Raw genomic sequence first — 13,240 nt, 5'->3', positions numbered from 1 at the left:
TGCTTGCCAATATATTTTATTCTTTCATTAGTCTGTGTTTCTTTTAATCCCCTATGTAAACAAATGTAGGGTTAAAGTTTTGCATAAATCTATGGAGGTGGAGAATCTATCAAATATCTTTTTTGGAATGGATTGTGGATTTGAAAAAAACGTTGTTGGTTTAAGCCTGGTTCGTACTTCCTGTGGATGCGATGACAATTTTGATGTCACAAATTCGGATGAGTTGAAGTGTGCTCATTTGCTGGGAAACATTCGCTGCGAAACAGCCCTGTGATGTAAAAACTTGTATCGCAATCGCAGGGAGTCTGAAGAGTGCTTTATTCTCAATGATTTGACTTGTGTGCTCTAGACCTCATAATGAGATTGAATCCTGACTGTAACCAATTATTATGTCATCTATTTCAAACAGATCGTCACTGAAACCATTGAGAATATTCGGACTGTGGCTAGTTTGACGCTGGAGCCTAAATTCAATGAGAAACATACAGAGTTTCTTGCCAAACCTCACAAGTAAATATTTCACTTTAGTTATTTTGTATTTAGAAATTTAATAAAATAAACAAATGTATTAAGAAGGATTAAGCTGTGTTTGACATATTTGAAAAGTTAACAGTTTCAAGGTCGTTGGTTCAAATCCCACCCAAGTAATATGCTCGGGAAAGTATTGAGTATACAGCGCTTACACACATTGGTGTATGGGTAAAACCCAAATTAGTATACAAGTCATATACACGCATGATATTCTTCCTATATAAGTTTGATTTCTGATTTGTTTGTCCCTCAGAAAAATCTGCAAAATTGACATAATATAGCCTGATAAGACCATACCATCATGTAGGTCAGCCTTTGTTCTCAGTCATATGTCATCCATTTTTCAAAGGGTCAAGTATCATGTTTCTTTGAAGATTGAAAGTTAGGTTGCGTAAAGAGAGAGGCTCATTATAAGTCATTAAATGAAAACATTTCCATAATTTAGAGCGGCGGACATAATTCCGGAGGTTGTTGATTCAATCCTGCTCTAGTAAGTTTTTCTTTGTTCAACACCACATACTTGAATTCTTGTACCGTTTGATGATTGATTAGGACGAGTTTGAGGGACGCTCATCTATCTGGAGTTGCTTACGGTGCGTCTCAGTGTGTCATCTTCTTTGCTTATGCAGCAGCATTTCGCTATGGTGGCTGGCTCGTTGAAAATGGACACATGCAATTTGAGAACATCTTCCTGTGAGTATAAAAACAGATCCTTGGGTTTTATTGTAACCTCCATGAAAATCAAAGTTGTCTAGTTGACTCATTTAGCAATACCTTGTTTTTAATTTTGTATAAAAGACACGTTTGGTATTTACTAAAATATACATTAGCATAAAAACTTACTTGGTAACGAGCCATGGGGAGCTGCTGAATGTATAAAACCTTGTGAAAAAAGACTCCCTCTGAAGTAAAGTTGTTTTTGAGAAGTATTTCTTCCTAAAATATTTGAATCTGAAAAAGACTTAAGGGAGTGGCGGGTATGTTTGTAGCTTCTAGAATATGTGCAATTATAGAACAGAGGAGTTTGCCCTAGTGTTCCTGGTTTGATTGGCACCATACAGCAACTTGTAAACCATTACTTGGTGCTATGTAAAAGGAGTAGGTCTCATAATTCAAATGTAATCCCACATACCTTGCAGAAAAATACTGAATGTTGAAGTACCTTGAGCCCATCCAGAGCGTCACGGATGTGAGCGCTATATAAGAAGCCACTAATATACTTATTATAGGAACCATGGTTTATAACATTTTAACTAACATGGTTTATAACATTTTAACTAACCAGTCTGTGATTGCTTGGTCACTAACAACTATTTAGTATTGATGTGCTACAATTCAAGTGAATGCTAGTTTTTACTGTTACTCTTCTCAGGGTCTTCTCAGCCATAGTGTTTGGTGGAACTGGTCTAGGTCGGGCCATGGCCTCGGCACCAGACTATTCCAAAGCTAAGATGTCTGCAGCACACATGTTCAGGTTACTAGACAGAGTTCCTTCGATTGACAACCAAAACGATAAAGGATTAAAACTGGTATGAATTCTGACTGAATTGTCTTCAAAGCAATTTTCTTTTATAACTAAAAATGTTCTATTAGATGGTAGATTTTAAAGAATAAACAATAAAACTTTTCTCACTTTTTTATTTTCAGGACAACTCTTCTTTTACCAACAACTTTGGCGTTTTAATAGATGGTTTGATGTTAAAGTGTAAATAATAAAACTTGTCTCACTTTTTATTTTTCAGGAAACATTTTCACCCGAGATTACCTTTGAAAGCGTTCGTTATAGATACCCAACTCGTCCTGATGTACCGGTTCTACGAGGTCTGACTGTCTCTGTGAAGCCAGGAGAAACATTGGCGTTAGTTGGAAGCAGCGGTTGTGGGAAGAGCACGTCCGTTTCACTGATAGAGAGGTTTTATAACCCAATGTCGGGACAAGTGGTAAGATTTAAACATGCTAGGGACATTATCATTGTCACTGAACCAATGGTAACCTAACAAAATAGTTCCATTTAACATGCACAAATTCTTTGTCATATTTCCCTAGAGTTTGGACAACCATGAGATAAAGATTCTGAACCTTGGCTGGCTTCGATCTCAAATTGGTTTAGTCTCCCAGGAACCAATTCTCTTTGATCGTACTGTGGCTGATAATATTGCATACGGTGACAACTCTAGAAAAGTATCAATGGAAGAGGTGATTGATGCAGCCAACAAAGCCAACATCCATGACTTTATTGCTTCATTACCTGAGGTGAGTTTGATACATTCAAGATTTAGAGATTCAATTCTGAAGGCTGTGAAACTTATGACAGAGTAATATCAAATGATTTCCTCTTGGTTTTTAGGGTTATGAGACAAGAGTAGGAGATAAGGGTACCCAGCTGTCTGGTGGTCAGAAGCAGCGAGTGGCCATCGCGAGAGCGCTTGTCCGTAACCCCAAGATCCTCCTTCTGGATGAGGCTACGTCTGCGTTGGACTCAGAAAGTGAAAGAGTAAGTTCCTGCGGTGTTTCATGATCTTCACATTGAGACTTGATTTGAGATCAGATTGGCTAAGAGGTACTCTCTTTAATCTTCATGATCTGATGAATCTTCCAATTCTATTTTCTAGGTTGTACAAGAAGCCTTAGACGAGGCCAAGAAGGGTCGTACCTGCATCACTATTGCCCACCGTCTCTCCACTATCCACGATGCTGAGAAGATTGCCGTCATCCGCCATGGCAAAGTAGCCGAGTTGGGCAAGCATGATGAGCTCATGCAACTGAAGGGACAGTACTACAGTTTGTACACAGCACAAGATTTACAGAACTGATGGATATTAAGGTTCGTTTACTTAGATTTGACCTTCAATAACAAAAGTTGTTTTCCTTCAGAGGGGCAGAGATCAAAGCATGTCTGTGGCGATACATGGAATCATGAATGCTCACCAAGTGAAGCCTGGTTCATACTTCCTGTGAATGCGATATGAATTTTGACGTCACACATTCAATGAAATGCTTGACTTTTAACCTAGTGCGCTAGTTTTTAAGGCAGGTATTAATTTAGGTCTGTTTGACAAAAACAACAATTCTTTTTCATTGACAGTTTAACACTGTACAATTATTTCAATAGAATAACAAAAATGTCTCCTATTTTTAAACTCCAGGGTGCTATGGGTCACATGATGTGATGGTCACATGGTGTCACCTCAAGGTCACATGACCCAGGGGTATTATGCCTAAATTTTAATATGTACTTAAATTTGTGAAGTGTGTGAGTGTTAAGGTTGTTATAATTGGTGTGTTTTGATTAATTTCCCACAAAGCAGGATATGGAAGTGCTTTAACTATTCCAGAAATTATTATTGATATAATTTATAAGTGTGACCAAAGAACAATATATATATAAATTGGAGTTGCATCTTAATTTTCAGCAACTTGTGGCTCACAAGATATTATTTGTATTATAGCTCCTCATAATTAGTACTGGGGTTTGTATCTAGTGTGCTTTTTAATTAACTGCTCACGAATGGGTATGGAAGTGATGTAACTGCTACAAAAAATAACTATTTTATAACACATAAAGTGTGATCAAAGAACAAAATATTCTTTATATATTGAAGTGACATCTTATTTAAACAACTGTAACTCATTGGATTTTATTTGTGTATAGTTCCATACAGCTAATAGTCAAATGATTTATTAAGTTTTACTGTAAAATATATAAGACAATCCGTCCACAGGGTTTCAAGTATTATTAAAAATGTTCAGCTATGACTGTTGCTAAAGGGTGTTGCTAAGTATGTACTGTACTTGAAGGCATGATGATGCTGGAACCTAGCCGTAGCTATAGTCACCAGTTCAGGCATGGCAGTCATTTTGATCTTGTCTTATGAAACAAGCAGGTGTTATTATTTTGCAATTTTACATTTTGCAAATTTTTTGCAAACACTGCTTTCTTGTGAGTCTATGATATTAAATAATAAAATTCCAAATCACAAGGGGCAAGTCCAGCATTTTTAGCAATTTTGGGCCTAAAACTGAAAAAATAACACAAGGGGTAAGCCCAGCAATTTAAGCAATTTTTGGGGGCCTAAAATTGAAAAAATCACAAGGGGTAAGTACCGCAATTTTAGCCATTTTGGGCCTAAAACTAAAAAAATCACAAGGGGTAAGTCCAGCATTTTAAGCCATTTTGGGCCTAAAATTGAAAAAATCACGAGGGGTAAGTCCACCTTTTTTAGCCATTTTGGGCCTAAAATTGAAAAAATCACGAGGGGTAAGTCCAGCATTTTTATCCGTTTTGGGCCAAAAATTGAAAAAATCACAAGGGGTAAGTCCAGCATTTTTATCCGTTTTGGGCAAAAAAATTGAAAAAATCACAAGGGGCAAGTCCAGCATTTGTATCCGTTTTTGGCCCAAAATTGAAAAAATCACAAGGGGCAAGTCCAGCATTTTTAGCCATTTTTGGCCTAAAATTTAAAAAAATAACAAGGGGCAAGTCCAACATTTCTATCCATTTTGGGCCTAAAATTCAAAAAGATTACAAGGGGTTAGTCCAGCATTTTTATCTGTTTTGGGCCCAAAATTTAAAAAATCATGAGGGGTTAGTCCAGCATTTTTATCCATTTTGGGCCTAAAATTGAAAAAAATCACCAGGTGTAAGTCCAGCATTTTGGGCCTAAAATTGATAAAAATCACAAGGGGCAAGTCCAGCATTTTTAGCAATGTTAGGCCTAAAACTGAAAAAATAACACAAGGGGTAAGTACAGCAATTTAAGCCATTTTGGGTCTGAAACTAAAAAAAATCACAAGGGGTAAGTCCAGCATTTTAAGCCATTTTGGGCCTAAAATTGAAAAAATCACAAGGGGTAAGTCCACCTTTTTTATCAATTTTGGGCCTAAAATTTTAAAAAATCACAAGCCATTTTGGGTCTGAAACTAAAAAAAATCACAAGGGGTAAGTCCAGCATTTTAAGCCATTTTGGGCCTAAAATTGAAAAAATCACAAGGGGTAAGTCCACCTTTTTTATCAATTTTGGGCCTAAAATTGAAAAAAATCACAAGGGGTAAGTCCAGCATTTCTATCCATTTTGGGCCTAAAATTTAAAATAACCACAAGGGGTAAGTCCAGCATTTTTAGCCATTTTGGGCCTAAACTTGGAAAAATCACAAGGGGTTAGTCCAGCATTTCTATCCATTTTGGGCCTAAAATTCAAAATAATGACAAGGGGTTAGTCCAGCATTTTTATCTGTTTTGGGCCCAAAATTTAAAAAATCACAAGGGGCAAGTCCAGCATTTGTATCCGTTTTGGGCCCAAAATCGAAAAAATCACAAGGGGTAGATCCAGCATTTTTATCCGTTTTGGGCCAAAAATTGAATAATCACAAGGGGCAAGTCCAGCATTTTTATCAGTTTAGGGCAAAAAATTGAAAAAATCACAAGGGGTAAGTCCAGCATTTTCAGCCATTTTGGTCCAAAAATTGAAAAAATCACAAGGGGCTGGTCCAGCATTTTTAGCCATTTCGGGCATAAAATTGAAAAAAATATAAGTCCAGCATTTTTATCCATTTTGGGCCAAAATTTAAAAAATTACAAGGGGTTAGTCCAGCACTTTTATCCATTTTGGGCTTAAAGATCAAAATAATCACTAGGGGTAACCTGCATTTTTATCCATTTTGGGCCCAAAATTGAAAAAATCACAAGGGGCAAGTCCAGCATTTGTATCCGTTTTGGGCCCAAAATTGAAAAAATCACAAGGGGCAAGTCCAGCATTTTTAGCCGTTTTGGGCATAAAATTGAAAAAATCACAAGGGGTAAGTCCAGCATTTTTTCTCCATTTTGGGCCCAAAATTGAAAAAATAACAAGGGGTAAGTCCAGCATTTATATCCAATTTGGGCCCAAAATTGAAAAAATAACAAGGGGCAAGTCCACATTTGTATCCGTTTTGGGCCAAAATTGAAAATCACAAGGGGTTAGTCCAGCATTTTTATCCATGTTGGGTCCAAAATTGAAAAAATGACAAGGGGTAAGTCCAGCATTTTTATCCATTTTGGGCCTTAAGTTCAAAATAATCACTAGGGGTAACCTGCATTTATATCCAATTTTGGCCCAAAATTGAAAAAAATAACAAGGGGTAAGTCCAAAACTTTTTATCAATTTTGGGCCGAAAATTGAAAAAATCACATTGGGCAAGTCCAGCATTTTTATCCATTTTGGGCCCAAAATTAAAAATATCACTAGGGGTAGATCCAGCATTTTAACCTGTTTTTGGCCTAAAATTGAAAAAAAAATCACAAGGGGTATTTATCTGTTTTGGGTACAAAATTAAAAAAAATCAAAATGGGTACATACATAGATCCAGCATTTTTATCAATTTTGGGCTGAAAATTGAAAAAATTACAAGGGGCAAGGCCAGCATTTTTATCCATTTTGGGCCCAAAATTGAAATAATCACAAGGGGTTAGTCCAGCACTTTTATCCATTTTGGGCCTAAAGTTCAAAATAATCACTAGGGGTAACCTGCATTTTTATCCATTTTGGGCCCAAAATTGAAAAAATCACAAGGGGCAAGTCCAGCATTTTTAGCCATTTTGGGCCCAAAATTGAAAAAATCACAAGGGGCAAGTCCAGCATTTATATCCAATTTTGGCCCAAAATTGAAAAAAATAACAAGGGGCAAGTCCAGCATTTTTATCCGTTTTGGGCCCAAAATTGAAAAATCACAAGGGGTAAGTCCAGCATTTTTAGCCATTTTGGGCCCAAAATTGAAAAAGTCACAAGGGGTAAGTCCAAAACTTTTTATCAATTTTGGGCCGAAAATTGAAAAAATCACATTGGGCAAGTCCAGCATTTTTATCCATTTTGGGCCCAAAATTAAAAATATCACTAGGGGTAGATCCAGCATTTTAACCTGTTTTTGGCCTAAAATTGAAAAAAAAATCACAAGGGGTATTTATCTGTTTTGGGTACAAAATAAAAAAAAATCAAAATGGGTACATACATAGGTCCAGCAAAAAGTTTGAGAATACCTATAACAAATAATGAAAGAAAGTAAATAATGGGAATGGCAGACAATTGCCAATTTCAGTCAAGTATTTGTTTTTATTTATTTTTGTACAGTAGGAAACCTGATGGAGCATAATAAGTTTAGTATCAAATCTCAGAAAGACATTTAGAGAAATTGCAATAATATTCATTTGCGTACAAAAGCTAATTTATTTCCTATCCAATTACCTTAACTTCAGATTGTGTACAATGTGCTGAAATAGCCGCATTCAAAAACAATGTTTGGTGGTTTTGCTCAAACTAACCAGAATATTGCTTAATAACATCACAAATGAAAACAGTTAAAATAATGTGGAATATTTGCAAGATTGTGAAAATAGCATTTTGGATTTCTAAAATAGTTGTTATACTACAGCATTTAGGTCTAGCCTACATATAAATGACTCAATTTCTGTAAGATAAATAATGCATAAATCACAAAAATAGTTTACTTATCCAATCAGCATTAAGGTCTAGCCTACATATAAATGACTCAATTTCTGTAAGATAAATAATGCATAAATCACAAAAATAGTTTACTTATCCAATCACCCTTAGCTAGTCAATAAAAATGTATATTCTTAAACTTCAGAGAATATCATTAGGCAAAATTGTAGTACGAAATATTTTAACTCATTTTAAATCATTTTTAATAAGATTACCCTTTCTTCATTCCACGATGAACATACATTTGACACATATTGCACAAAGCAATTATGTCTGAGTTTCATTTCTTGGTTTCCAATTTCATAAAAATGATTTGAGGAAGCAAAGAAGCATTATATGTCAAGTAAAACATGATTTTTCTCTTCAAGTAAACAAGGTGTACCTCTTAATAAAGCCTGAATAAAAGATCTGAGGTTCAAACACCTTACTTAACTTGTAAAATCAAAGAGCAAATTCCTCTTAAACTAAATAAGAAAACAAATCTAAAATCAACTCCATCACTTTGTATTGATCCGAAAAGTTAATCTTTTAATTGAACTAGTTCTTAAAAACACTGAAAAACTATTTAGAGAAACAACATATTTAGGCTCATCTGAAAAGTATGAAGAAAATAACGTAGACCATAGTATGCAGAGATTGCAGTTTTAACTGATAAGAAAAATAATGAGTTGAAGAGAATAAGAGTTGGAGCAAGTCTCGCAACGTTGCTTGATTTATATCGGAAGAAAAACAAAATTGTGGACAAATTTTCAAATATGCCAAAGACTTTTAGCTTCATCGTTAAACAAAGTTGAGTAAAATTACAGCCTTCAAAAATTAGTTATCAGATTTTAATGTTTTTAGTAACATGGATTAAAATCATACAATAGTTTGGTTAAAATGTTAGACAATCTTTAAGGCTTCACAAGAATTCACATCAATATAACTTTTAACTACACCTACAGTATGATGCTTTACAAAAGCCAACAGTATAAAAATATTAAACCTAAACTAAAACTCTTCACTATTTTCACTGTCATTTCTCATATTCTCACTCCTTTTTTACTTACCTTCCCAGCATTTTATACTTTATATGAATACTTAAGCTAAAAAAATATTCACAGATATCTCAAGCACACGTTTAAAGCGAGCTTTTCTTTATTGCAATTCACGCTGTACAGTTTGCGTCATTAGTTCTACATTCACTCTCTAAAGCGTAAGCTCTCTTTTCCCTTAACTGCACTTAAAGACTTCATAAGATGCGATAAACTCACTTCATCGTCATCTAGTACTGATATATACAGATGGAATTTGGAAGACTTCATCCTCCCCCTTTTTCAGCTGGGTGCAACTAGGGAGGCAAATACTTGTACAGAGAATCTTCTTATCACTCAAATCTTGACTGAACAGATTTTCTACTTTCTTACTTTTCCGGAAAACATGATTTAAAAGTTTTAAAACTGAAAGGGGTTTAATTTGTTGCTGCGGAATTCATCTGCCTGAAACTTGATTATAAAATACAACCTAGCCGTATCATTTACCAACAAGTATTGAAAACTATTTCATATTGTGTGTATGAGAACAAATATCAACATGGTTTCATTGCACAGAGCGACTATATGATAAAAATGTCTCATTGATTTTATCTGCCATGCAATCGTTTGCAGGGACACATTTTCTTATCTGGTTAAGTAGCTCTTTAAAATGAACGATCTGTTGAAACCTGAAAACAAGAACACAAATGTAGGCCCAAATTCACAGAGCTGCAAAACCACAACAAAATGATGTTGACCAGGTTTAAAAGTTATCAGCCAAATTACCACCTGTAAAGTTGGTGACTGGTATCCTGCTGATTTCTGCTTAGCAGACAATTGTCAAGCAATATTTCCTGCTTAAGCAACTCTATGAATTTGTGCCTGTGTGTTTTATCAATGTGCCTTTACAGTTATTCACATCTTGGTCGTGTTCCTTGTTTACAATACACATCATGAATAGAAGAAAATTCTTGTAGAAAGGGGGCCAGACTATTTTTTCTTAAAGCCATTCAAAAGGTTCATAACTAGCCTTTCAGAACTCTGTTTAGCGCAAATAACCTGTTTAGATTTCAGCAATATAAATACAACCGCCAGCTAAATTGGACTTTCTTTTTTGCAAAGATTTGGCCGGTAACCTATTGGCTTTTATATACCTCAGGTTTCTTATCTCAATTTATGAGTACATTTACAAACTTTTTGGTTCTTTTTGTCGAAGAGTAATCTTTCTCAGTGAGTCTTGCTGAGCGTTTTTATAACAATCATAAATCAGCCCTCTTCTCATCAGTATTAACTGGGTCATACTTTCTCCGTTTGAAGAAACCACACTGGAAAATAAAAAGAACAAAACCATGACTGGTAAATTATTTAACAAATAACATGGAAGGTTTCCACACCGTATGATGGGGAGTTAAATTTGAGTTTCGTTGAGAGCTATAATCGATTCAACATCATCATCATCATCATCATCAGATGACTGCACAGCAAGAGGACACAAGCTTTTCCCATTCTCGCCTGTCTTGCTGTCTTGTGCTATTCTCTGAATCTCAAGCGAGGAGAGCAGAACATTCTGTGGCACTAATCTTGCGATGTACTCTACCTTAAGTAGGCGCCGACGACTTTGTCTGTGTCAGCCATGAGATTAATTCAACATACACACACCCACAACAACAGGCAATTCAAAGCAAAAATGTATGCAGCATGGTTTATAATAAATTAAAATAATTACACAAATTTTGTTTTTCTCTTTCTGCGTTTCCTCCATCTGACAACTTGACAAATAAGAATTTTTTTTCTTTTCTTCTTTGTTTCCAGCTTGATTGTAACTATGCACACAGTTTTTTTAATGTTTTTTTTTTTTGGGGGGGGGGGGGACACCCATAATTTTAAACATTGACTATTCTGAGTTGCCCCTTACTAAAAAGATTTCTCTTTAAACTCACCTTCCATAATGCAAAGATGACGAGAGCTAGAAGGAGAAGACCTCCCAAGATGGCTAGAATTATCACCCAGATGGGAACTTGCTTTGATGCAGGTTCATCTGGACTAACTAACGTCAAGATCTAAATGGAGAAAAAGAACATTGTTAAGCCCCTGACTCTAAATGGAGAAAAAGAACATTGTTAAGCCCCTGACACATCAAAGAAATTAAGCAAGGGTCCCTTGATAAAATTATAGCATGGTTTTAAAGTTTTACAAAATGTACCTTGTGTGAATTGACAACAATTTTCTTGCAAAATCTTGTCAAACATTGCAACAGTTTACAACCATGTTCAAATTACACAAGGGACCCAAGTTACTGAGATACAAACTGACATCTCCTAATGACAAGGAATGATTTATGAAGGCACTAAAAACCTGCTTGGAACAAAATAGTGCATAGAAAGATAAAATTGGGAGATTGGCGGGAAAAAACCTTAGTAGTCCAGGAGGGGAAATTAAAAGGTTTTAAACCATCTCCAAGGTCTGATGACAATCATGATAAATGGCTTCATTAAAACTGCAATATTCTAGAGATTAATGCATCTTGTATTGAAGAGAAGTAATATAGAGAAACTGAGAGAAGGTTTCAATATAAAGTCAGCATTCTTTGCAGTTAAAACCAAACCAGAACAAAGATCAGAATCAAATGTAGTTGCATTTTAAAAGTTCATAATAATCATAGAAAATAATAATGGTGTCTTCTATAAAAGACTCAGCTCCCTGGGGAGTATACCCCCTGTGCCACCAAGTATGTAGTGCATCAAGGTAAATCAATCACAAGAACCGTCTCTACCCTCACAGGAACCCATTGTTACCCCTGGGTAGAGTGAAGCAATCATAGTAGAGAATCTTGTTCAAGGACACAAGTGTCATGATCAGGATTTGAACCCACCAGAAGTTGAGTTTGATTTACTATTAACTGCCATAACAAGCCACAAAGACTGTGTGAGTTTGGAGAAAGTTTCTTGAGGAATAATTCAACATTGTTTGGTGTTCAAGGAACACGTTGCCTTGGATCGGTCGAGTTGGTCTTTGAAAAGCGTTTGTAACCGTTTTTTGTAAAATGCATATGGGTAGAAAGATGTTGTAAAAGTAGAATACAATGATCCACACAAACATGCCTCGAAATTGCGTGGTTTTCCTTTTACCTTGTCGACTAACACGTCGGCCATTTATGGGGGTCAAAATTTTGACTCCCATAAATGGCCGACCATGTTAGTTCGCACAGTAGAAGGAAAACCACGCAATTTCGAGGCAAACTTGTGTGGATCATTGTATTCTACTTTTAAAACATCTTTCCAACCATTTGCATTTTATAAAAAACGGTTACAAACGCTTTTGTTATGACCAACTCGTCCGCTCCAAGGCAACGTGTTCCTTTAACTGAGGTCGTGTTTAGCATTGGATATAGGTTACCTCTATCTTGGCTTTTGGAAGTTCCAGTGTATCCACCGAGTAAGGCGTATTGATGACCTCAGCCGTCGCTACAGATGAAATCACAAACCTTTCAAAATTCATCTGAAACAAACAACAAAATAATCTTCAAAGATTTCAGGCTTTTTGAGGTAGAGAAAATCTGTTCTTAAAGTCTTATAAAGTCTTATTAAAAAGTAATTATAACTTAATAGATTTTAAATTTCCACCGGGGATAAAGAATATTAATATTGGTTTTACCCTTTATCCTTTTACCCTTACCTGGCTATCTCAGTGGTCTAGTTGGTAAGACATCTGCTAAAAGTGCAGAGGTCGTGGGTTTGAATCCCAACCTAGTGATATGCCTGTGATTTTTCACAGGACTCTGGAAAGTACTGAGTACACAGCTGAGTATACAGTGCTAACACAAATCAGTTTAAGGGTAAAACCAAAATTATTTAATTAATGAGGCAATATTTCATACCTGTACAAATGAATTATTCCATGATCTTGACCACAATTTGACGACTTCACTTTCACCTCCTTTAATTTCGTTGATGGTACACCTGATCTTAAGACAGAATCCTGTTGAGCAATCAATGTTCCCAGTTTGGCTAGAGGGTTCCTCAGCTTGCCTCTTGTTCCTAAATATAGTGGTGTTGTCTTCTTTCCCATTGGACGCATTGATAAGCTGATTGGTCTCTTCCAGCTGTCAGAGTTTAATTTAAATAAAATAAATTTCACCATGAAGGTATTTGTTTGGTAATCACTTTTAAAATAAATGGCAATATAAACTTTGGTCAGAAGTCTACAGCAGGTTTCGTATAA

At 35.7% G+C, this 13,240-nt stretch overlaps 2 protein-coding genes across 2 annotated transcripts in view; one reads left to right on the top strand and one right to left on the bottom strand.

Moving 5' to 3' along the window:
- Positions 1 to 4,554, top strand: part of LOC139948808 (ATP-dependent translocase ABCB1-like) — a 30,614-nt gene extending 26,060 nt beyond the window's left edge. Inside the window, exons 23-29 of the mRNA XM_071947143.1 lie at positions 410 to 510; positions 1,084 to 1,224; positions 1,904 to 2,060; positions 2,274 to 2,471; positions 2,578 to 2,784; positions 2,879 to 3,025; positions 3,144 to 4,554. Coding sequence (XP_071803244.1) covers positions 410 to 510; positions 1,084 to 1,224; positions 1,904 to 2,060; positions 2,274 to 2,471; positions 2,578 to 2,784; positions 2,879 to 3,025; positions 3,144 to 3,344 — 1,152 coding nt within the window. The 3' untranslated portion in view covers positions 3,345 to 4,554. The remainder of the gene's footprint in view (positions 1 to 409; positions 511 to 1,083; positions 1,225 to 1,903; positions 2,061 to 2,273; positions 2,472 to 2,577; positions 2,785 to 2,878; positions 3,026 to 3,143) is intronic.
- A 3,042-nt stretch (positions 4,555 to 7,596) lies between these two features.
- Positions 7,597 to 13,240, bottom strand: part of LOC139949065 (integrin alpha-8-like) — a 68,652-nt gene continuing 63,008 nt past the window's right edge. Inside the window, exons 26-29 of the mRNA XM_071947467.1 lie at positions 12,897 to 13,121; positions 12,416 to 12,517; positions 10,960 to 11,079; positions 7,597 to 10,344 (exon numbers count right to left, since the gene is read on the bottom strand). Of these exons, the coding sequence (XP_071803568.1) occupies positions 10,279 to 10,344; positions 10,960 to 11,079; positions 12,416 to 12,517; positions 12,897 to 13,121 (513 nt within the window). The 3' untranslated portion in view covers positions 7,597 to 10,278. The remainder of the gene's footprint in view (positions 10,345 to 10,959; positions 11,080 to 12,415; positions 12,518 to 12,896; positions 13,122 to 13,240) is intronic.

This window comes from Asterias amurensis, chromosome 16 (genome assembly GCF_032118995.1).
Source record: "Asterias amurensis chromosome 16, ASM3211899v1".
Taxonomy (NCBI): domain Eukaryota; kingdom Metazoa; phylum Echinodermata; class Asteroidea; order Forcipulatida; family Asteriidae; genus Asterias; species Asterias amurensis.
Note: the sequence above shows the minus strand (reverse complement) of the source record. Positions and strands in the feature narration are given on the sequence as shown.